The 24119-nt window shown below is 41.7% G+C and overlaps 1 protein-coding gene across 1 annotated transcript in view; it reads left to right on the forward strand.

Annotated features, from left to right (window-relative positions):
- LOC124616336 (integrin alpha-9-like) overlaps positions 1 to 24119 on the forward strand; it is a 180685-nt gene that overhangs the window by 18034 nt on the left and 138532 nt on the right. Inside the window, exons 3-4 of the mRNA XM_047144643.1 lie at positions 6234 to 6316; positions 16810 to 16933. Of these exons, the coding sequence (XP_047000599.1) occupies positions 6234 to 6316; positions 16810 to 16933 (207 nt within the window). The remainder of the gene's footprint in view (positions 1 to 6233; positions 6317 to 16809; positions 16934 to 24119) is intronic.

A 24119-nucleotide genomic window follows, 5' to 3' on the forward strand; every position in this document is an offset into this window, starting at 1 on the left:
CATGGCAATGTGTTTTTGCTCTTGTACAATTCCTTATGAAAATAATGTGCTTTTATTTGTAACCTATTGCAATTTAGAGTAACACGGTCAAAAGCGGTGCAGTTATTGGTAGCGGGCAGATGAAAAGGGATACAGATGGGAAACATGTTTAGTCATCTCAAGTGGCGCAGGTTTTTCTTTGTATTATACGAGGTGTTTGTCCAAATATACGTAGCTAAAATGGAGCGGCGGCTGTATGCACAGTGTCGTCTTACTTGAGTAAGAGTCGCGCATTTCGTCACTGGATCGCTTAAATAAGCGCGAAAGTCACGGAGATATCTGTCCAGCTCCAATGGCATACGGTGTGAGGAAGACGTTGTGCATTAAGGTTTGGTTTAGTATCAAAATTTCGAGGGCGTACGTTCCTTGAAGAGCCAATCAATATGTTGGTTTCTCCATAGCATATCTCGCGGAAAGACCATGAGGAGGAAATTAGAGAAAATGGTGCTCACACACAGGCGTTCCAACAACCATTCTTCCCGCGCACCATTTGTAACTGGAACAGGAAAGGAGGAACCGCAGTGATACCCTTCAGTACCCTTCGCCACGCACCACGAGGTAGCTTGCGATATGTAGATACAGATATCCATGTGCAAGTAGATGTAATGTATTTGTCATCCGTTGTCGATGCCCCCAAATTTTACATGCCAATCAGTCTAAACCTCTCAGTCCAAAAACCTATTCTACAACGCAATATTAGATGTATAACTGGATAATAGAATTATTGTAACACATCAGAAGTTTGTTTAATATAATCTGCGACTTTTAATTATAAAAACGAGGACCAGCAGAAAGATAGCTAATAAAATGTCAGGAGAATGAAGGCAAGGAAAAGGAGAAAAGTCAGAATATTGCATCTTCACACAGTCAGGTTACTACTACTCTAGGATTTCTAGGTGCAAAAATCTGATAAAAATGTGCGATGATTTAGTCGAAAAAGGTGTTGCCTTCATATGTGAAAATTTATTATGGAATATATGTTGTTTTGTTGATTTTGCTGCCGTGGGCTTCAGTCCGAAGACTGGCGTGCAGCAAATCAGATTTTTCGGGGACCATTGGTAGGGCTAACATAAAACACTCGTATGTTTGTCTTGCCAATGAACACTGAAAAACTTGACTCAGACGCAAATATGTAAAATATAACATGGTTTGCATGCTATCGCGGAATACAACATTTTTTTCTGTTTGTATGATTTGAGAATGGTTTCCGATACCCGAAAGCGGTCATCACTTACACAGAAAGAACTGAATTTCGCAATTTTGGTTGTTTTATACACCAAACTAGTTAAAACAACTTTCTATCCCCACATGTCATGAACCCAGCATGCTGGGAATTCAAAAAAGCATCTGATGTTGTCACTGAGCAGTATTCCAACCTGAGGGAATGTTCCAGACCTTCTACACGGCTTCTTCTATGTCCATGAGGATAGTAGGAACTCTTCAATAGCAAATAAACACCACTGAATACTGCAGAACTGAAACAGACTGAAGCAAAACGCCCACCCGCAAAGGCTGTTAGAAGCGCTACTTTGCAGCTCACTCTCATCATTTACCTAATCCTTTCGCAGTCCGGTAATTCCCATGAACTTGCATTTGTGTCATGATGTTTCAACTTAATTTACACAAATGTTGAAGAGTCAGCTATAAACATCATTTATGCACATCCGAAGTAGAGAAAGAGATAGAGATAAAGAGAGAGAGAGAGAGAGAGAGAGAGAGAGAGAGAAAGTCAGAATAGGGGGTGGAAGGGAGGGAGGGAGGGAGAGAAAGAGAGAGAGAGAGAGAGAGAGAGAGAGTATCTTGTCTTGTAACTACAGCAATGTTACGTACATCTGGAAAAATAGAAACAGGATGGATACAAAAATAATCGTAAAATGTTACACAGAATTCAATTTGTGGCATCGTCGATTGTCACTGGAGTATTCAGAAACTTGGACGGCATAGTACTTGTTTTGTCTGTGAAACTGTCCAACCATTATTTCAGCCATGACACTGGAGGTTGAAGAGTGTGGCTTTGTGTTAAATGACTTGAACAAGTCACTTTTTTGTACTTTGTTTACTCTTTCATTTGTTTCGGGCTTTCGTTCATCTTGGTTACATTCGGTTATGTACTTATTATCAATCTGAATAAGTAGACTGTATTTCAATATCGCAGCGGTCCTGTAGAAAATAACACTTTTTTTAGCCCCCCTCCATTTTCCTAGTCACATATAAATGTTTAATTTACGGTGAGGGTACACTTCCTTTCGGTACCAGTAGCTCCTCCTTACAGTATTCTACACACGTCGTAAAAACCTGTCTGGCCGTGATTTCTTTTCTGTTGTGCACTTGGGCACTGGGAAAGCAGCCGTATCTGGCCGCAACTCTGGCATCCTCCTCAATTGCACGATTTTTACATGCATAAGATGAACCAAACACTGAAATAATTTTAGCAATCTGGTGTCTAGTCCAAGATATTGCCTTTGAGGCAATGTATTACAAAAGACTTGTGGGACTGAAGAAATACACTGCATAACGAAAAATGTGAAGCACCCATATGCCGAGGAGGAAGCTTCGTGGATTGAGACGGTATGTGACATTGCTTCAGTGATTACGGAATCGAGTCAAATCCGCGTAGAACCTGGCAGTATGATACAACGCGTCAGTATGACGTTGCACGCCTTCTGGCGTAGATGCACGTACAGGTTCGGTTGGGAAGGGTGTCACAAAGCAGTTGTGTCCTATCCTGACGCAAACCGGTTCACAAATATTGTAACTGATCCTTGATATCCAGGATACTGTCACTGGGACTGAACTGACGTCCGAGCTGGAGCCACACATGTTCTGTCGGAGACACATCTGGGGATCTTGCTGGCCACGTGAGTACCTTAAGAAAACGCAGACACTTCATAAAAACACCTGTCATGAATAAGAGAGCATTGCCCTGGGGCTTAAATATACTGCCACGTGAGGGATAACGTGAAGACGCAGGATGTCCGTAACGTACCGTAGCGCCGTCAGTTTCCTCAGTCACTACGAACCGTCACCTGAAGTACAATGAGGCGCCAAAGAAACTGGTATAGGCATGCGTGTTCAAATACAGTGATATGTAAACAGGCAGAATACGGCGCTGCGGTCGGCGACGCCTGTATAACACAACTATGTCTGGCGCAGTTGTTATCTCGGTTTGCTGCTGCTAGAATGGCGGGTTATCAAGATTTAACTGAGTTTGAACGTGGTATTATAGTCGGCGCACGAGCGATGGGGCACACCATCTCCGAGGTAGCGATCAATTTGGAATTTTCCCGCATGACGATTTCACGAGTGTACCGTGAATATCAGGAATCCGTCAAAACATCAAATCTCCGACATTGCTGCGGCCGGAAAAAGATTGTGCAAGAACGAGACCAACGATTCCTGAAGGGAATCGTTCAACGTGATAGAAGTGCAACCCTTCCGTATATTGCTGCAGATTTCAGTGCTGGGCCATCAACAAGTGTCATTGTGCGAACCATTCAACGAAACATCATCGATAGGGGCTCTCGGAAACGAAGGCCGATTCGTGTACCCTTGATGACTGTACGACACAAAGCTATACGTCTCGCTTGGGCCCGCATACACCGACATTAGGCTGTTGATGACTGGAAACATGTTGCCTGGTCGGACGAGTCTCGTTTCAGATTGTATCTAGCGGATGGACGCGTCGGGTATGGAGACAACCTCATGAATCTATAGACCGTGCATATCAGGAGGGGACTATTCAAATTGGTGGAGCCTCTGTAATGGTGCGGGCATGTGCAGTTGGAGTGATACGGGACCCCTGATGCGTCTAGATACGACTCTGACAGGTGACACGTACGTAATCATCCTGTCTGATCACCTGCACCCATTCATGTCCAATGTGCATTCCGACGGATTTGGGCAATTCCAGCAGGACAATGCGACACCCCATACGTCCACAATTGCTACAGTGTAGCTCCAGGAACACTCTTCTGAGTTTAAACACTTCCGCTGGCCAACAAACTCCTCAGACATGAATGTTATTGAGCATATATGCCTTGCACCGTGCTGTTCAGAAGAGATCTCCACCCCTTGGTAGTCTTAGGGATTTATGGACAGCCCTGCAGAATTCATGGTGTCAGTTCCCTTTCAAAATGGCTCTGAGCACTATAGGACTCAACTTCTGAGGTCATCAGTCCCCTAGAACTTAGAACTACTTAAACCTAACTAACCTAAGGACATCACACACATCCATGCCCGAGGCAGGATTCGAACCTGCGACCGTAGCGGTCTCGCGGTTCCAGGCTATAGCGCTTAGAACCGCTCGGCCACTCCGGCCGGCGTCAGTTCCCTCCAGCACTACTTCAGACATCAGTCGAATCCATGCCACGTCGTGTTGCAGCACTTCTGCGTGCTGGGAGGGGCCCTACTCGATATTAGGCAGCTGTAGCAGTTTCTTTGGCTCTTCACTGTAGTACCCAATGGGCTCCGTACACCACGACACCAGGAGTAATACTGCTGTTTCTCTCCGATCATTGGATCTCTTCCCACGTCGTCACTACACTCTCGGACGATGACAGGCCTAATCCAGGTTGGCGCACAACCGTGATTCACCCGTGAACACAGTGCGCCGCCATTCGTCAGCAGTCCAAGTTTCCCCGTCACGGCAACACTCCAGACACAGCCGTTTGTGTTGTGATGTTAACGGTAGCCTACGCTTGGGACAGTAATTGCCTAGTCTGTCTGCTGATAGTGTCGAACGAATGGTGCAGCAGGACACGGAAGTTGCAGGAAGTCCATTTGTTGTTCTTGTACGGCAGACGCAAATGTGTCGGGGTTACTATGTGCTTGGTGCACAGTACGGCGATCCTCTCTTGTGGTGGCCAGACGTGGTCGACAGGATCCTTGGCGAGGAGTATGCCTGCGTTCCCATCCCGTCAAACATCGGGCCACTGTCACTTCCGAATGGCCCACGAAACTAGATACTGTACGATTCAACCAGCCGGCCAAATGGAGACCCACAACGAGTACCCTTTCAAACACGCCGTATCTGTGATCAAAAGTTTCTCCTCTCGCATTGAGGAGTTTAAGAAATTTAAAGGACTGTCGGTGTCGACCATGAATGTGGATCGCACACTTTGCTAAGTTGCACCGTCTCTTTTCGCAAGGCTGACATTTAAAGGTATTCCATCCTTTTATTGGGCAGCGCTCCCGTGTCTGCATCAATGAAATACACACGGTAAGAATGGGTACTGGTTACAGCAACAAGCTCACTAACGCACACTGGTGAGATGGTGCTTGAAATAAACTCGAATCCTGTTGATGAAAGACATTATCGTCGCTAGAGTTTTAACAGTTACATTTTATTCCTGAGAGCCGGTCGGTGTGACAGTGTCTTAAGTCTCATAGCTCTCTGCAGTCAGAAGGGATGTTACAATATCGACAGTTTGCAGTTTGTAACATGAGGACGTTAAACTTACTACCCCATTGACACTATTCGAGGAGCGGATTGTGAGATTACGAAGTCAGTTTCGTGTGAGAGCCGCATCCGTGGAAAAAAATGATGCTCCTGGTAATCTGACATCATCTGTCACTGGCGTATGATATATGAACTTACTGTCGAATCGTGTGCATTTGGCTACAACATATCTCAGGCTACCTGCACAGGCTATCAGCGTATTTAGCAACACCACACTCCTAAGTTGCGTTAGAATGCTTCGAGAAACACTCCGCAGATTTGAGGTTGTTTGGGCGCCGGACCTCTTCTCTGTCCCCTACCCCCCACGCCTCCCCCACTCCACCCAGTCTGCCTCATAGATTCAACTTCCCTCGATCCAACTGTGCACATTGGAGAAGCCATTGCGCGTGATGTGCAGATCTTGGATCCAATTCCCACCACAGTTCATGAGTTGTGAATGCGTTCATCGAGATTGCTCTCCGAAATATTCTGTCCCTCGTGGAGTCAGTGCTAAGATACATCGCCGTCGTTATTAGGTCAAAATATAGGAAAACACTGCTAGAGCCTCGTCTTACACATTAGTAATTGATCGTAGTTCTCTTTATATACGATTCATTCTGTCTTCTTTAATTTTCAACTGAGCAGTCTTCGACGAAATACGTGACGTAAAGTTGTCATGATTAATGATACAATTTTTGCTGCCAGATACACTGTTAAAACAGATTTCTCGTTTGTAATCAGTTTTTGGTTTTGCCAGTTGAGCAGGAACGGGACATACTGAAAGACGACGCTTGGATTGGCAGTGCCGTGGATGTTCAACGGTCCGGGAAAGGAATTGTGGTAAGTTTTGCAAGACTTCTTGTGTGTCTTCCTTAGTAATGGTTCCTTATGGCCACATTTTTTCTGATTTTTATTTCAATTTGTCTTCAACCAAGCATTTTACTGAAGTGAAAAAATGTTGACGAAATTTTAATTTTTAAATTTAAAGTAACGATCATAGCTAATTTATGATGTTATGGTGTGATTTTTTAGTGTCTTAGATCGTTACAAGATGATTATTGTAACTTCTCAGAAGAACAACGTAATGACGATTGCATTTTGCTTCATTTATTACCCAATTAGCTTTGTATTTATTTGCTTGGGACACACGTTGTGTCTGTAAAGAAAATGTGTTTATTGAAGCGTGGTACCTCTTGTAATCTTTGGTGGCCAGTTGACTCTTGGATTTGGTTACGGTCGAGTTGCGGGCTCGATTAATTTTCGTATTCTCAGCTCGTCGGAAAACACCTCGCGATAAGGGCGTCTCAATTACAATTTTAAATTTTTTTTATTTCAAATGGTTTCGGGCAATGTGTGAAAGATCCAGAAACGTGACATTAAACTGTGGTCAGTTTCTTGTAATATGGGACACAACTTCTATAATTTTTAATATGATGCCACCCTGCTTTTAGCTGTTTGAGTTTTATTTAATATTGTGATTACGACATTTGTGCCATTTTAAAGCGTAAGATTTTCGACATATAGATTGACGTTAGGCAGAATTTACGTTGTTATCACTGCGTGACGACAACTTATGTGTCATAAATCTTATGCTTGAAAATGGCACATAAGCTGAAATTGCAATAGTAAAATAAAACACTAACAGCGAAATGCAAGATGACATGATTTAATAAATTGTGAGTGTCTTCCATATAAGACATGAACAAGGTGAAATGTTTAAATTTAAAATTTGTACACATCGTTTTAATGAACACAAGGGCGAAGAACATTGTGTTGTTCATACTGAACCTTATCCTTAAAACAACCACCAAAAGAAAAGTAATCAGGTGACCAGTACAAATTTGAAGTTTCCTTAAAATTCCCTGTTACAAAGTCTACAGAATTTAGAAATAGATTCACAGGTTTAATAGTCCAAAAACTGTTTTGAGCTCTTCATATTCATCAAACGTAGAGTAATAGCAGGTTGGAAAGGGTATTAACTTTAACATACGTTTTTTTGGTGGTCATATGCTCTATTCTTAACCTATTAATGGTGACAATTTCCTTTCACCTAAGTCCAGAATTGAAGACTGGTGCAATGACTACGTAAGTCATTTTTACATACTTTCGAGTAAAATATAAAAGCTCAGCTCAAATTGTAAAACATTTTTCATCGGTCTTGTCTTTTCCCGACCTTTGTATTGGCCACCAGTACATTGTAGTAGGTTATCACATATCCATACAAAAATTTATTATGGCATCTATTGAAGTTTTTTTAAGAAAATTGGCTTGTCTCTCTTCCACCAAACAACTTTTTTTATCAATATGACGTCAAATGAATAAACAAGTAATGAAGGAAATAATTATAAGCACTTTACAGATTGCTCAATGTTATGAGGAATCTGAGAATTACAAAAAAATGGATAGACCATTAAACGTCACAGCTGTGGAAAGTTAATAACAATGCATTGAGCTTCTCCCTCTGATGTACTGGATGTAGCATGCAGAACAGTTCTGTCACATATCAACGTATTATAAACTTCCATGTCCGAGGCGGGCACATACTTCTTGGCAAGCCTTGTGACGTCTTTATACTAGTAGTTTTCAGATGACATAGCAGAACCACTATACAAAGATTTCCACAGGAAAAAGTCAATGTAGTTGAGGCTTTCTGAATGACGAACTCATGATAAATCAGTTGTGATAATGATGCATTACAGCGAAGTATATGCTTGTGTTCAATGCTGCATTCAAAGAACCTGTAATTTTAAACAGTAAACTTCTCATTATCGTCATTCTTAATGTTGCACAGAAACAGCTTTTTCGAGTGAGGCCAGAAGTCTGTATCTATGTGCACAAGGACGACACTGCCGAAATACATGTGTTATGTTCTGTTCCTTTCATATGCTAGACGCTGACAACCTGTTTGGTGCAATGGCAAGGCAAGTCACGGACATATCTGGTTCTTACCCCAAAACAGCAATCGTCAACAAGTCCATTCCACTCGGACAATTTTCATTCTTGTAACATGTGATCGACCTGTTTTCAAACTATTATGTAGTAAAATCTCAAGTTTGGCCAAAAGTGGACATATCTGATTTCTAACCAATGCCTTCAACTAAAAACACGCAGCTACTGAATTGCCCTCTATCAAGCCCCTTTACAATTAATGCCCTCATTACATAATTATGAGGACTCTTCTTTGGCTCTAACTGAAAACTGTGGATAGTAATCACAGTGAGGAATGGATACTGTAGTGGATGCAAGTTGTTGCATGCTTTTGTTAAGACTGTCAGCTAGTTCATTGCCCCTTATGCCGAGGTGACCCGATATTCACTGTAACAAAGCGATTTACGTAGATCTTCCGATCTCGTTGAATGTCACTGGATATCCTGCGATAGACAGTTCACACTTTTTTGGAAGCCGCTGGTTCAAGGGTGAAAAGAGCATTCATAGTACATACCAGAATTTTGTCTAGTTTTAGCTCCGTAACATATAATGTGGGCTGTAACATAGGGAATGACTCAGTTGTTAGTACGAAGGTTCGTATGTATAGGATCTGCACTGTAGGGTCTGACCTACCCATCAAACGCAACATAGAATGCATCTCCCGCAGCGATGCCTAATGTTGCCGCCTCACCTATAAACACTTTGCCTCAGTCACTCAAAAAGCAATATAATTTATACAGAGTTGAGACTTCCAAGTCACTCGTGGAGACAGTTGCGCTGCTATCTTGATAATCATATACTGAATAATGAACCCGAGCTTCAATGTCATTTACAAGGGAACATTCTCAGGTGTAAGTACGAGGTGCATTCAAGTTCTAAGGCCTTCGATTTTTTTTTCTCCGGACTGGAAAGAGAGAGAAACATGCGCATTGTTTTAAAATGAGGCCGCGTTCATTGTCAATACGTCCCAGAGATGGCAGTACCGTACGGCAGATGGAATTTTACCACCAGCGGCGAGAATGAGAACTGTTTTAAATACTTAAAATGGCGACGTTTTCCTTACTTGAACAGTGTGCAATCATTCGTTTTCTGAATTTTCGTGGTGTGAAACCAATTGAAATTCATTGACAGTTGAAGGAGACGTGTGGTGATGGAGTTATGGATGTGTCGAATGTGCGTTTGTGGGTGCGACAGTTTAATGATGGCAGAACATCGTGTGACAACAAACCGAAACAACCTCGGGCTCGCACAAGACGGTCTGACGACATGATTGAGAAAGTGGAGGGAATTGTTTTGGGGGATCGCCGAATGACTGTTGAACAGATCACCTCCAGAGTTGGCATTTCTGTGGGTTCTGTGCACACAATCCTGCATGACGACCTGAAAATGCGAAAAGTGTCATCCAGGTGGGTGCCATGAATGCTGACGAACGACCACATGGCTGCCCGTGTGGCATGTTGCCAAGCAATGTTGACGCGCAACAACAGCATGAATGGGACTTTCTTTTCGTCCGTTGTGACAATGAATGAGACGTGGATACCATTTTTCAATCCAGAAACAAAGCGACAGTCAGCTCAATGGAAGCACACAGATTCACCGCCACCAAAAAAATTTCGGGTAACCGCCGGTGCTGAAAAAATGATGGTGTCCATATTCTGGGACAGCGAGGGCGTAATCCTTACCCATTGCGTTCCAAAGGCCACTACGGTAACAGCTGCATCCTACGAAAATGTTTTGAAGAACAAATTCCTTCCTGCACTGCAACAAAAACGTCCGGGAAGGGCTGCGCGTGTGCTGTTTCACCAAGGCAGCGCACCCGGACATCGAGCTAACGCTACACAACAGTTTCTTTGTGATAAAAACTTTGAAGTGATTCCTCGTGCTCCCTACTCACCTGACCTGGCTCCTAGTGACTTTTGGCTTTTTCCAAGAATAAAAGACACTCTCCGTGGCCGCACATTCACCAGCCGTGCTGCTATTGCCACAGCGATTTTCCAGTGGTCAAAACAGACTCCTAAAGAAGCCTTCGCCTCTGCCATGGAATCATGGCGTCAGTGTTGTGAAAAATGTGTACGTCTGCAGGGCGATTACGTCGAGAAGTAACGCCAGTTTCATCGATTTCGGGTGAGTAGTTAATTAGAAAAAAAATCGGAGGCCTTAGAACTTGAATGCACCTCGTAAATGATCTTGATGAAATTTTTTGGGTATATAGAGAGGTCCAAGTAATTCAATACGTATTTTTTAGTTTTTTCCCCAGTTTCCCTTTTAAGGGGTAAAATATACCCCAGAAGGTAATTTGCCATATTAAATGTAGAGTAAATATCGTCGAAACTATAATATATAAAAATGTGTTTCATTTAGAAGTTGATATGTAATTAAAGTTCATGAAAACTATATAATCAACGATGATAATAATTTGAAATTTTGCAAAACACCCCACCATCTTTAATTAATTTTGAAAAATGTTACAAAATAAATTAAAGAAACTTTCACCCCACATCCATCCATGTGTAGTGAAGGTAGTTTCTGAAATATCGTTTTTGGAAAATAAGCTGTTCACAATGTGCTGTCAGGGTATTTTCAACATACCTAATTAAAATATGTAAAGTCATTATTATTCTAATAATTTATTTTACTTATTGTTGTTAATGGTTTAAACTGTCATTTTAAGTTATATATTAAATTTTTTGTGTTTTTAGGTTACAGTTTCACATATATGTTTTTGTTAATTGAAAATAATAAGTAAATCATAATTATAGTACAGAATCATTACAATAATGATAATCTTTAAAGAGATGCTTATAAACAAATTTCATGAGGATTTCAAATTGAGGTGGGTGTTGCTCTAAACATCCTGATTTGTACTAGGCATATTTCAGTATGTTGGAAAACCTTGGCGAAGAGAAGAGAATTGATTACTTACTAGTTACTCCTGCCTGATAGTATTGAATCTCAAGTGGAGATTGAGTTCATAATAATCCAGTAGAATTAGATCTGAAAAGCTTGTCACAAAGTTCTTCCAACATCATAAGCCATATATGTTCCAATTGCTGTATCTGTCTTGGAGGCCGTTTGGAATCACTGAATGAACAATTCCTTGGGGACAGGTATGTTGCACAAATCGTTTTCTTCACACTGATCACTCCCTTTTCATAGTTTTAAAACAAAATTATGGAGAGTTTGGACTGAGAACTCGAGAATCGTTTTTTCTTCTTTCTCAGTACAGGAGAAAAATCTGTATTATTATTAGATTCTTCGCGTGGTCGATGTGAAATAATCATTTCGAGTCTCGTAGCTGAGAACAAGGAATTTGTTCCTCTTGTGATCCCAAAAGGCTACCAGGACAGTTACAGCTGTTGGACATGTATAGCATTTGATGATGGAAGTACTTCGAGAGAAAATTTTCAGATCTAGTTCTGCTGAATGTTTATTGTGTCAAACTCGACTTGAGAAACAACGTAATCAAAGTGCTGTCACTAGAACATAATCAATTCTCTTTGCGAAGATTGTACTGAAATATGCCGGATACAAACCAGGATATTTAGAGGATCGCCTGCCACAATGTGCGAATCCTAATGAATTTTGCTTTATATTGTGTTCACTGTCATGTGTACTATATGAAGGAATTTCTTTCATTTTATGTGCATGGTGTAAATAAGCTATGTTTTACGTATTTCTTTACAGACTATCATTATTGCAATGATTTTGTATAGTAGTAACGAGTTACTTATTATTTTCAATTGACAAAGTACGCGTTTGTGAAATGGTAAACTAAAAAAACAAAAAAGGATTTAATATATAAAATATCAATCTAAAACATAAAACAAGAATAAATCAAACAAATAATTAAAATAATAATGAACTTTTAGATATTTTAATTAGGTATATTGACGATACTTGACAGCACATTGCCTACAGCTTATTTTCCAAAAATGGTATTTGAGGAACAGCTTTGTTACACATGCATGGATGTGACATGTAGGCTTCTTTTAATTTATGGTGTAACAAAAGTTTCCATTTTTCAAAATTTCTTAATGGTGATGGTGTATTATGCAAAATTGATAAGTATTACAAAAGTTGATTATACAGTTTTCAAGAACATAATTACATTTTAAAAGTCGTATGAAAAACATTTTTTATGTCTCACGGTTTTGAAGGTATTTCCTCTAAACCTAATATGCCAAATTACCCTTCAGGGTGCGTTTTATGCTTTAAAAGTGAAACTGGGTAAAACGGAAAAAAATGTATTGCGTTATTTTTCCCCTCTATATACCCGCCAAATCACCAAGCTCTTTTATTTACACCTGGGAATGTTTCTTGTTGGTTAGCACCATGTTTCCCCAGTATATATGATATTAACATTGGACCGGAAAATGTTCCGCGACATTACCATGTGATACAATGTTGATAACAGTGGCCTGCGTTTATTCTTGCAAAATACTTTATCCTCCACAAGGTACAGTAATCTGGGAATTAGATCTTATTCTCAACATGTATCTTGAACTTAGAAGTTTCCCTCTAAGAGATGAGTGGTGGGATAGCCAGGAACGGAAATCAGTGTTGTTCTAATGTAACCCCCACGGACGCGCAGAATGTCGGATTGAAAGCAACCTAAAACTTTCAGTTCAGAAAACGAGGCAGAATCATATAACACGCAGCAATTTTCCATCTTGATACGGGTTAAAATCCTGTAAAGAAGTAAGAAAGCCCTACAGTGCACTGTCGAAAAAGTCATCGACTTTACCGGTATACACACGAACAAATACACATTCGCGTACACTAGACTTCAGATTTTTTGTTTGTGACGTATCATTCCAGAATTAAGTTGAAAATAGTTCCCATCACCCAGCTGTGAGCAAGGTTCTCAGGTTTCCCTTAGTTGTAGGTCAAATGTTAGAACTGGAAATCCCCACCCAAATATTCCTTCCTCTGCCCCACCACTAGCTCTGTCTGGTATTTGGCTGAAACTTCCCTGACTGCACTGTGGATCGTTACTCGAACAGGCAGTACTACATATGGAGGTAGGCAATAAAAAACTGAAATGATCGTATGGCGTTACTGGCAGGGAGATACTAACTGGAGCTGTTGGACCGACTGGTGCAAGGCTTTTTATTTGACGCCACTTCGCCAACTTGCGCTTCGGGATGATGATAAAATGGTGATGAGGACATCAAGACATCACAAAACCCAACCCCGAGCGGCGGACAAAGCCTCCGACCTGGACAGGAACGGAACTCATGACCCCAGCATCTTGAATGGAAACGCTAACTACTAGACCATGAGCTGAGGACACGGAATGAAAAGTAATAATAAAAGAAGAGTGTAGCAGGATGTATTCCCCAGCCAGTATAAGAGAGGGCTTTTTGAATGTTAATACTTATGAGGGCTGTGGTTAGAGCTCTTCAAAATTTCTGTCATGAAAGTCGAGCATCAAGCCGCATGTCCAAAAATTTAACGTCTAAGGACTCAACGATGTTATAGTAGTATATTTGTAAGGATATTACATCTGGTATTCATCTGACCCTGGCGCAATTGTCCAACTGATATTCCTTTATCGTTTAAAGTACATTTACCTCGGGAACACCTTTCTAAATACAGCTGAGGGCTCTGTCCTCGTGTTTACTTTTCGATTAAATCACGAAGACACCTGCGTAGTTTAAGAAGATGAGAGGATACAATAATCGTTTGCAAGTGTCCACAAAATGTGGGTTAAAAAGTTTCGGGCTAAAAGATCTCCCTGTGGTTAGCCTTTGTACAGGTTTCTGATAACCATCCAATCACAAACCATGCTTGTTCTTATAAGTCTATGGTGCAGATATTTTTAGCACCAGATAATCATTTTTGATGGTGTACCCTTATGAGTCAATATCTGTCGAAGAGTGGGAACTTCGACTTTGCCATAGGCTGCAGCTCTGCAAAAACTAACAGATAAGATCAGCTGCACGTTTATTGAACTACGATTTACACGGAAACTACTCTGTTATGAAGGTTGTTATTGCGTTCTAGAGACCAATCCAGTCTGTTATCAATAATGTTGCACATAAACTACCAGAGACAAGAGATTAAAGAAATGAGGCGAAAGGAGTTCGCAGAAGCTGGATGCTTATCAGCTTTGGGCACAGGCACAGAGCTGAGTAGCTGTTCGGGCACGAACGTGTTTTCTAAGAAAATATCGTTGAGCAGCAGTAGAAGTATAGCTTTCATTTAGCACGAAAGGTGGAAGATCATGAAGTAGCCTAAGTAAACTTATCCTTTCCAGGGACTGTCTCTTTTTTCTTATGAAAGTTATCAACTGACTTTAATGCTGTCTTCCTTTTATCAGTAAGTTTAGTGTCTGTTGAATTATTGTTTTCATGTCTTCTGTACGTTGTCATGATGCAAGATACACAACTTCTAGGTTCTCTTATTGTAACGATGCATCAACTGAACAGGCACTGACAATTTTATCTGGTTGGTAGTCTCTGAATTTGATATGACGGTTGATAAATAGACCGCAACATTCACAGAGCAACTGGCGAGCCAGATCACAATGTCATAACGCTACAGAAAAAGTGGACTGCGTCGTTGTTTTACAGGTGAGACACTAAACATGCTACTTAACAAGAGATGGTAAGGGGCTACATTGTCTGAAATGGAAAGTTTTACACCATTGATATCTTACCGAACAAACTGATTCTCCACTGTTTCCATATTTTTAGGGTATCTTGATTTTAGTTTCATCCTGAAGCGAGTTATTTTCAGTACAGAAAAAACCATTCCTACACTTGGAGAATGGTATGAGTAAATAATGACTACTGGCTTTTTCTAACGTTAAAGGAACTTTTCAGGTGGAGATCGCAACATACTACGCGCAGAAGATGTGTAAGTGCAGTTTATCGTTATCTTTCGGACTTCAAGAAAGGTCGAATCATTGACATGAAATATGGGAGAACCATACCGACAGATCGCACAGACGCTTGACTTGCGCAATGAATGCAGCACGAATGGTAGTGAGGTGGTGCCATGACAACACTGTGGCAAGAAGACTAGACACGTGTCCTTTCAGGACAACACGTCGAGAAGATCGTACGATTCTTCGACTGGCTGTGACGAATGGACGAAAGTCAACAGATGAAAGCTGGGCGGAGGTTATGGGCATAGTGTCATCACGAACCCTCTGGATCGGTTTACTGAAGATGGGTTCAGGTCTCCAATTGCCACACGTCGTTCACCACTGACGCCATACAACAAATAAAATATACTTGAATTGTGTGGAGGCAGGTTCAACTGTGCCATTGAGAAGCAATCCGTGAGGTTCAGCAATGAGTATCGCTTCTGTTTGTGGTGGTCAGATCGACACCAACATGTCCTTAGACGACCTGATGGAAGGTCACTGGAAGTCGCGATTCTTGAGTCCCATAACCCCTCCAGCTCCTGGAATCACGGCTTGGGGAGCTAGTCGATATGACTGCAGGACTGATTTGGTAATTGCTGAAGGGAGGCTGACTGCTCGCCAGTATAAGGCACGAATGGTAAACACTACCGGGACCATCCGACCGCCGTGTCATCCTCAGGCGAGGATGCGAATAGGAGGGGCGTGGGGACAGCAAACCGCTCTCCCGGTCGTTATGATGGTATTCTTGACTGAAGCCGCTACTATTCGGTCAAGTAGCTCCTCAATTGGCACCACGAGGCTGAGCGCACCCCGAAAAATGACAACAGCGCATGGTGGCCTGGATTGTCACCCATCCAAGTGCCGACCACGCCAGACAGCGCTTAACTACGGTGATCTCACGGGAACCGGTGTATCCACTGCGGCAAGGTCGTTGCCATGAGCAGGGTACCAAAGCCATCACAATGCGGTTTGCACTACAAAGACTTGAGATGTGTAAGATGCCTTTCTGGGCTGCGCGATCCACTCATTCACAGCCCAAAAATGTTGTATGTACCTGATGGGAACATGTATATACCAGCCTCCAGCCAGCGTTCTTGCTGAACTGACACCTGGCAACATACTCCCCAGGATGACATTCAGAAGCTGTTTTGCTTGCATGCCAAAACAAATAAAAGAGTGTATTCATGCCAATGGTGAGCACATCTCATACTGATGTTGATGTTGGGCATCATTTCCGAATGGAATGAAAGTTTAATCGCTTAATACTCGTTCATCACGAATCTTTCCATAACGTTTGATGAATTTTGGAAGGGTGCTTCATGGTGTAACACTATATCCATTTCTGTTAGTGTACGAAGGTGCTAATCATGCTTTACTGTCTCTTTTGATGTCTCAAGGAGTCGTCGTCAACACTTGGGGTACAGCATTACGTGGAAACTCCCCAGTACATACAGTGAGATCACTTTTCCTCCGTACAGCATGGTGGCTTCTGTAGCCAGCCCTCTTAGTTGTTGTGACGTATTGCGTGCAGGTGTGCGGCAGCCTGCTGTCGAGCAACCACTCGCACAACAACCGCTGGGTGAACGGCGGCTGCTACTGGAAGCCCGACGCGGACGCCGAGCGCGCAGACCTGCTCGTGCCGCTCACGGATGGTGGTGAGTCATGCTGTGGCATCTACGAGTCAGCCTTTGTCCTACTGATACACAATTGTCCTGATAAACAATACGTGCCTTCTTAGTCCGCACAATGGTAATTATCATTATTGCAGATACTAATGGTAATAATGATTCTGGCAGTTGCTTTTAACCTCCCCCTCACATATCGACCTTAATGACAGTGAAAAATTAAACCGCCTGTACCTAATGGAAGTTTGGGAAAAGCAATCGTCACCGAAGTTAATCTGTCGGTAAAGAGGGAGGAAGGGTTACATCTAAATGAAAGGAAAAATGCAAATCAAATTGGTGGAAATTAATTTTGAAAAAGGGTAAAGTTAATAAAGAAAGTAAACGCGCGATCGTTACGTTAACAATTAACTGGCGTTAATTAGATATTTGAGGTTTGGGGAAAATTACGGTCGCCAGTAGTATGGACAACTACTATAATAACTGAAAAACAAAAGGTTAATGCACATACAATTAACACTAAAAGCATGGCAACTGAAGGTTGACACGTGTTGTGCGTAAAAACTGAATGTTTGTCAGAAGTAATAAATTTCGCTACACTCTGACTCAATTTAGCAAAAAAATTAATAAAACCGGAAAATTGGAAGTTAATTTAGTGACTGAAATTAATAGTGAATTTTGTTTCTGAAGCACTACGAAATTACATAAAATAAGGTTAGTCTTGGGCTACCTCAACAATCATCTCAAAGGCAACTTGAATCTCCGCAATTTAGAAATAAGAGATTTAACTTTGAACTTGAATTAAATGATTTTGAACAATAAACAATAGTAAAATTTAGTACGTACCAAGCTGAGCTGCAGTCACAGGTAAGCTAAAATTTGGTAACAAAACTCGCACTCTTAATTTGTGCTTGTGTAATCTAAATATAGTTCTGTTTGGTTATTGTAGCCAGCTATGAAAACTTTAACTGAACTTTGAAATTAAAGCAGTGAAATCGAATGATATTACTTTAATGCTGGCGTTTGAATTTCAACGACACTCGGGCTCATTTCGGAAATGGAAGGGACCCTGCTTGGTAATGCAATTGGGACAATGAGGAACAAAGTTTCATGCTAAGCTGCTGTATTTTAGTGATGTAAATGGAACAGTTTGAAAAGCTGAGGTCTGCCATACAGTTCTAAAACTTTACGTGCTTTCAATCTTCCTTGTTGATTGATTGAAGGTTTGAAGTCGTCGATCGAGGAGGTGGCGACAATCACTTATTGTCGGCCGTCGCTGTTGCAGAAGCTGGATGTTGGCGCGCCTTCTTCTCGACACGGTCACCAGGCAAAACGGGCTCTTGATGTGTGCCAGCTAATGTTTCCCATCCGCGACACCGTGCCAGAAACTATCATAGCAAGTCGAGCGCAATTACATGCTGCCAAACCCCGAAAGCGCGGCAAGTCGCGGGAGCGTCACTCAACACACCTGCTCCACCGCCCTACTCCAGCCAGACTCAGCTCTGGCCGCGCTCCACGCGGCAGAGTTAACACTACTCAAGATCCTAAACACTTTGGTTCTCCACACGACCTATCGATGTAATCGTTCGATAGCATAGTTTTCCCTAGGCAAGACCCAGCATAAAAATACAAATAATATTTACAAAACAAACCAATTATACATCTATACATCGACATAAATGCATATATATATATATATATATATATATTTATATATATTGTTACCTGAAGATATGACGTTTCTGTGTCTTCATATATTGTAATTGTTTTACAATTTGTATATATATACATATATATATATTTTTTTCAATATTTTGTTACCTGAAGATATGACATTTCTGTGTCTTCATATATTGTAATTGTTTTACAATTTGTATATATATATATATATATATATATATATATATATATGTATAAATTGTAAAACAATTACAATATATGAAGACACAGAAACGTCATATCTTCAGGTAACAATATATATATATATATATATATATATATATATATATATATATATACAAATTGTAAAACAATTACAATATATGAAGACACAGAAACGTCATATCTTCAGGTAACAAAATATTGAAAAAATTTATAGTACAATAGATGGAAATAGGACGATATGAATTTTTGGCGTTACATACTGAAAGAAATAATAAATATATAAGTCCGCTATCTTTCGTGGCCTTTATCATCAGAGGTAAACCATTAGGTTGTTAGGCAGTGTCATATTTGTCTTCAATTTGTTCTCACACAATCGACATTGCGAACCCTCAGCTGGGAAATTCTTCAAGATCTCTTGGTGTCCCCAGTTAGCTGTACACTGCTGAGTATTTGGATAACCGGGGACACCAGAAGATCCTGAAGAGGGTCCCAGCAGAGTGGTCAAAACGTCGGTTTGGTAAGAATAAACTGAAGAGGAACATGACCCAATCTAACAATGTGTAAGATTGCCTGCCCGGTTAGCCGTGCAGTCTAACGCACCGCTTTCCGGGCTGGAAGGGGTGCCGATCCCTGGCACGAATCCGTCTGGCGGATTAGTGTCGAGGTCCGTTGTGCCTGCCAGTCTGTGGATGGTTTTTAAGGCGATTTTCCATCTGCCTCGGCGAATGCTGGCTGGGTCTCTTTATTCCGCCTCAGCTACACTATGTCGGCGATTGCTGTGCAAACAATGTCTCCACGTACACGTGCACCGTAATTACTCTACCAGGGAAACATTTGGGGGTTACACTCGTCTGGTGTGAGACGCTTCCAGGAGAGTCCACTGGGAGCCGAACCGCACAATAACCGTGGGTTCGGTGTGGGGCGGTAGTGGGGTGAGCGGATTGCTGTAGCCTGTTGTGGGGTTGTGAACCACTGAGGGCTACGGCGGGGACGAAGCCTCTCCGTCGTTTCTAGGTCCCCAGTTCCATGCAATACAATGTATAAGATTTCACTTTCAAAATAATGACTCTTCGTATATAACAATAATCCTATCGAAGATAAAGATTTCCTGAATTTAAAAATATGACAGGCAATTTAACATTTCTGCTCATATAAGAGGACTAATGCATACTTACAGTCCTTCTTCATTTCTTTTATAAATGACAACAATATAATGAGACCTAAACAAAATTTTCCTCCAATGAATGACAGCAGGGGCGATTTTAGAAGTACTTCAAGGGGGGAGCGGCTAATGGCGGGGAGGTTGGGGGGGGGGGCAGGGAGGAGGTTTGGGGATATGGAATATCGCTTAACAAAAGGAGAGTTGAGGTCATCCACCGACAACTTGGTAAAATTTGGTGTTGCTGAAAGTAGCTTTTTCTAATTGTTTTGGAGTACAGGGTAAAAACGTGTCTACAGTATGTGAGTGCCCAAGAAAATAATACGATTTGACCCAGATGTCCGGCGGTTTAGAAGTTTTTGTCTGGGGTCACCAGTTTAAGTGCTGGTAGGCATACCGGGCATATTTAGCTTTCTTGTAAGTGGTATTCATACATTAATATACATCCAATGTATATTAATAAATAATAAGACGCCCATTTTAAGTGAAATGATATTTATTGGTTTAGATAGTAAGCTATTAGCCACTCTCATTCTTTTGTTAAAATGTGTTTGAAATACATTGCAACCTATATTGCTACACAATTATCAAAAAATTGATTCAATCTGTTGAAGTAATTCATTCGCTGATTTCTGAAGTCATTTTGTCCAGTGTAATATGATACTCCATTGGGTGGGGGGCTATAGCCCCGTTGCTCCCCCCCCCCCCCCCCCCCCCCCCTTTGCCACAGCCCCTGAATGACGGTGTCATCCGTGTGGGACGTAACAGTCGCTTCAGTGGTAGTCCGCACTTCCCAGTCTTTGGGCGGACGCAGACAGCGACCAGCAACTCGTACTAAAGCTTCAGCTGAGGAGGTAGGCGTTGTAGTACTGATCCTGGGAACACGACATTTCCTCCGCCCACGCGAACACAAACAAAATGTGCAAATTAGCACTTTACACTAACCAAAAACTAATGTTGTTGATTATTGTGGTCTTCAGTCCAAAGACTGGTTTGATTCCACCCAAGGCTTTCGTGAGCAAGTCTCCATCTCCCCATGGCTACTGCAACCAACGTCCACATAAAATTGCTAACTATGCTTGGGCCTCTAGTCTCCCTCTGCATATCGACGCTTCTTTCCATCAAACTGACGATTCCCTGACACCTCAGGGCGTATCCTATCAACCGAAAACTTCTTCTAGCCTAATAGTGTTGTTTTCTTCAGTTCGATCCCGTATCTCCTCATTACTTATTCGACCTACCCATCTTTTCTTCAGCATCATCCGTAGCGCCACATTTTAAAAGCTTCTATTCTCTTCTTGTCTGAAATCCTTATCGTCCACGTTTCACTTCGGCGCAAGTCGATACTCAAGACAAATACCTTAACACTTAAATTCATGTTCGATGTTAACAAATCCCTTTTTTTTAGTAATGCTTATCTTGCTATAGCCAGTCTACATCTTATATTCTCTCTAGTTCTATCACTGTAATTAATTTTCCTGTCAAAACAACAAAATTCATCTATTACTTTTAGGGTTTGATTTCCTAACCTAATTTCCTCGGCACCGCCTAGTTTAATTCTACTACATTCCATTTACCTCATTTTACTTTTTTATACTCATCTTACAACACACCTATATATACCCAAATTCTTTTATAAGTCCGGAGCCGCGCGACTGCTACGGTCGCAGGTTCGAATCCTGCCTCGGGCATGGATGTGTGTGATGTTCTTAGGTTAGTTAGATTTAAGTAGTTCTAAGTTCTAGGGGACTGATGACCATAGATGTTAAGTCCCATAGTGCTCAGAGCCATTTTTTTATAAGTTAGTATTACTTGTATCCCCTTCTTTATATAACTTTCCTTTTAGCCTACGCTGTTAAACTTCTACGTTCATCCAGATCCCGAAAAACGTAATGCCATGTGCATAAAACATCATTTCTGATGCACTTGGTTTCACCAAACAGAAAAATTAAATGTGTTTGAATTGAATGGACTGCTGATCGGCAATGAACACACGTTAATGATGAACGAAATAGAGATGAAAGTAATGAAGAACAGTGGGAGGCAGAAGAACATGTCGCTAACATCGAGAGATCACAGAAAGTGCTACCTAGAAAGTGACGTCATACTACGAGTAGATGGATAAGGTGAGGAAGGTGTTATTACTTCATTGCCACAAGAGAAAAAAGGAAAAAAAGCAGTTTTCGAAATATCTAATGGTTTTAAATATTGGTTTACAATTAATTTTTAGGATGCTCAACAAAGGTGGGTGGGTGGCACCGAAGGTTTTCCCGAACTGGGGGGTCTTAGAACGACTCTTTGGCGTTTTGAGCATACCTCTTGTCTTTGAATTCTGGAGCAGCATTCACACACAATAACACATGAACAAACGGCGACTGTGGAAGTATATTGTCTATTCAGTCATACACTGAAGAGCCAAAGAAACGGCTACACCTGCGTAATATCGTCTAGGGTCCCGGCGAGCACGCAGAAGTGCCGAAACACGACGTAACATGGACTCGACTACTGACTGAAGTAGTGCTGGAGGGAACTGACACCATGAATTCTGCAGGGCTGTCTATAAATCCGTAAGACTACGATGGGGTGGAGATCTCTTCTGAATAGCACGTTGTAAGGCATCCCAGATATGCTCAATAATCTTCATATCTGGAGGGTTTGGTGGGCAGCGGAAGTGTATAAACTCAGAAGAGTGTTTATTTAGTTACTCTAGTAAGTCTGAATGTGTGGGGTGTCGCATTGTCCTGCTGGAATTGCCCAAGTCCGTCGGAATGCCCAATGGAGATGAATGGATGCAGGTGATCGGACAGGATTCTCATGTACGTGTCACATGTCAGAGTCGTATCTAGAGGTATCAGGGGTCTCACATCACTCCAACTGCACACGCCCCACACTATTATAGAGCCTCCACCAGCTTGAACAGTCCCCTGCTGATATGCAGGGTTCATTGTTTCATGAGGTTGTCTCCATACCCGTGCACGTCCATCCGGTCGATACAATTTGAAACGAGACTCGTCCGATCAGGCAACATGTTTCCAGTCATCAACAGTCCAATGTCGGTTTTGACGTGCCCAGGCGAGGTGTAAAGCTTTGTGTCGTGCAGTCATCAAGGGTACACGAGTGGGACTTCGGCTCCGAAAGCCCCTATCGGTGATGTTTCGTTGAATGGTTCACATACTGATACTTGTTGATGGCCCAGCATTGAAAACTGCATCAATTTGAGGAAAGGTTGCACTTCTGTGACGTTGAACGATTCTCTTCAGTCGACGTTGGTCCCGTTCTTTTTCCGGCCGCAGCGATGTCGGAGATTTGATGTTTTACCGAATTCCTGATATTCACGGAACACTCGTGAAACGTTTGAGCGGGAAAATCCGCACTTCATCGCCACCTCGGCGATGCTGAATCCCATCGCTCGTGCGCCGACTATAACACCACGTTCAAACGCACATAAATTTTGATAAGCCGCCATTTTAGCAGCAGTAACCGATCTAACAATTGCACGAGACAGTTGTCTTATGTAGGTGTTTCCGACCGCAGCGCCTTAGTCTGCCTATTTACGTATCGCTGTATTTGAATACACGTGCTTATACCATTTTCTTTGGCGCTTCAGTGTGTAATACAAATAATAACCAGATATCTTACCAGTTATTCCATATTTTTCGGGAACGAATGGCTGTCTACCGGTTTTGGATGTATTACTATGACGTAAGGAAGTTGGGTTTTTAAGACATAGCGTTTACCATACGCCAACGGTACCGATTTACACTTGCGGGCGTCTATCTGTCACCATCCTTTACAAACTATGCGTGTACTTAAGACTTTAGTACTAGGGGCCATGCAGTGTCCGACCTAACAGTTTGCAGAGTCAACTGATACACTTGTAAGAACTATTCAATAAAAGTGGATATACGAAACATAAAATTAAAAGAGATCTGCAAGCGCATACGCCAGATCAACCTGAAAAAGAGCAAGAAGAAAGAAATGAAAAGTCTACGGTGTTTCTGCCATATGCCGGATATATCTCTTGAAAAAATACTAGAATAATGAAGAAGCGTAAAATGTGTATGATCTTCCTTCTACCGGCCAAGACGGCAGCTCTTCTGGGATCTGTGAAGGATAATGTGCTTTAACGAAAGGCGAGTGGGGAAAATTCCTTGTGAGTTTGTTAAAGGTGCAAAG

The sequence above is a fragment of the Schistocerca americana genome, chromosome 5 (assembly GCF_021461395.2).
Source record: "Schistocerca americana isolate TAMUIC-IGC-003095 chromosome 5, iqSchAmer2.1, whole genome shotgun sequence".
Lineage (NCBI taxonomy): Eukaryota > Metazoa > Arthropoda > Insecta > Orthoptera > Acrididae > Schistocerca > Schistocerca americana.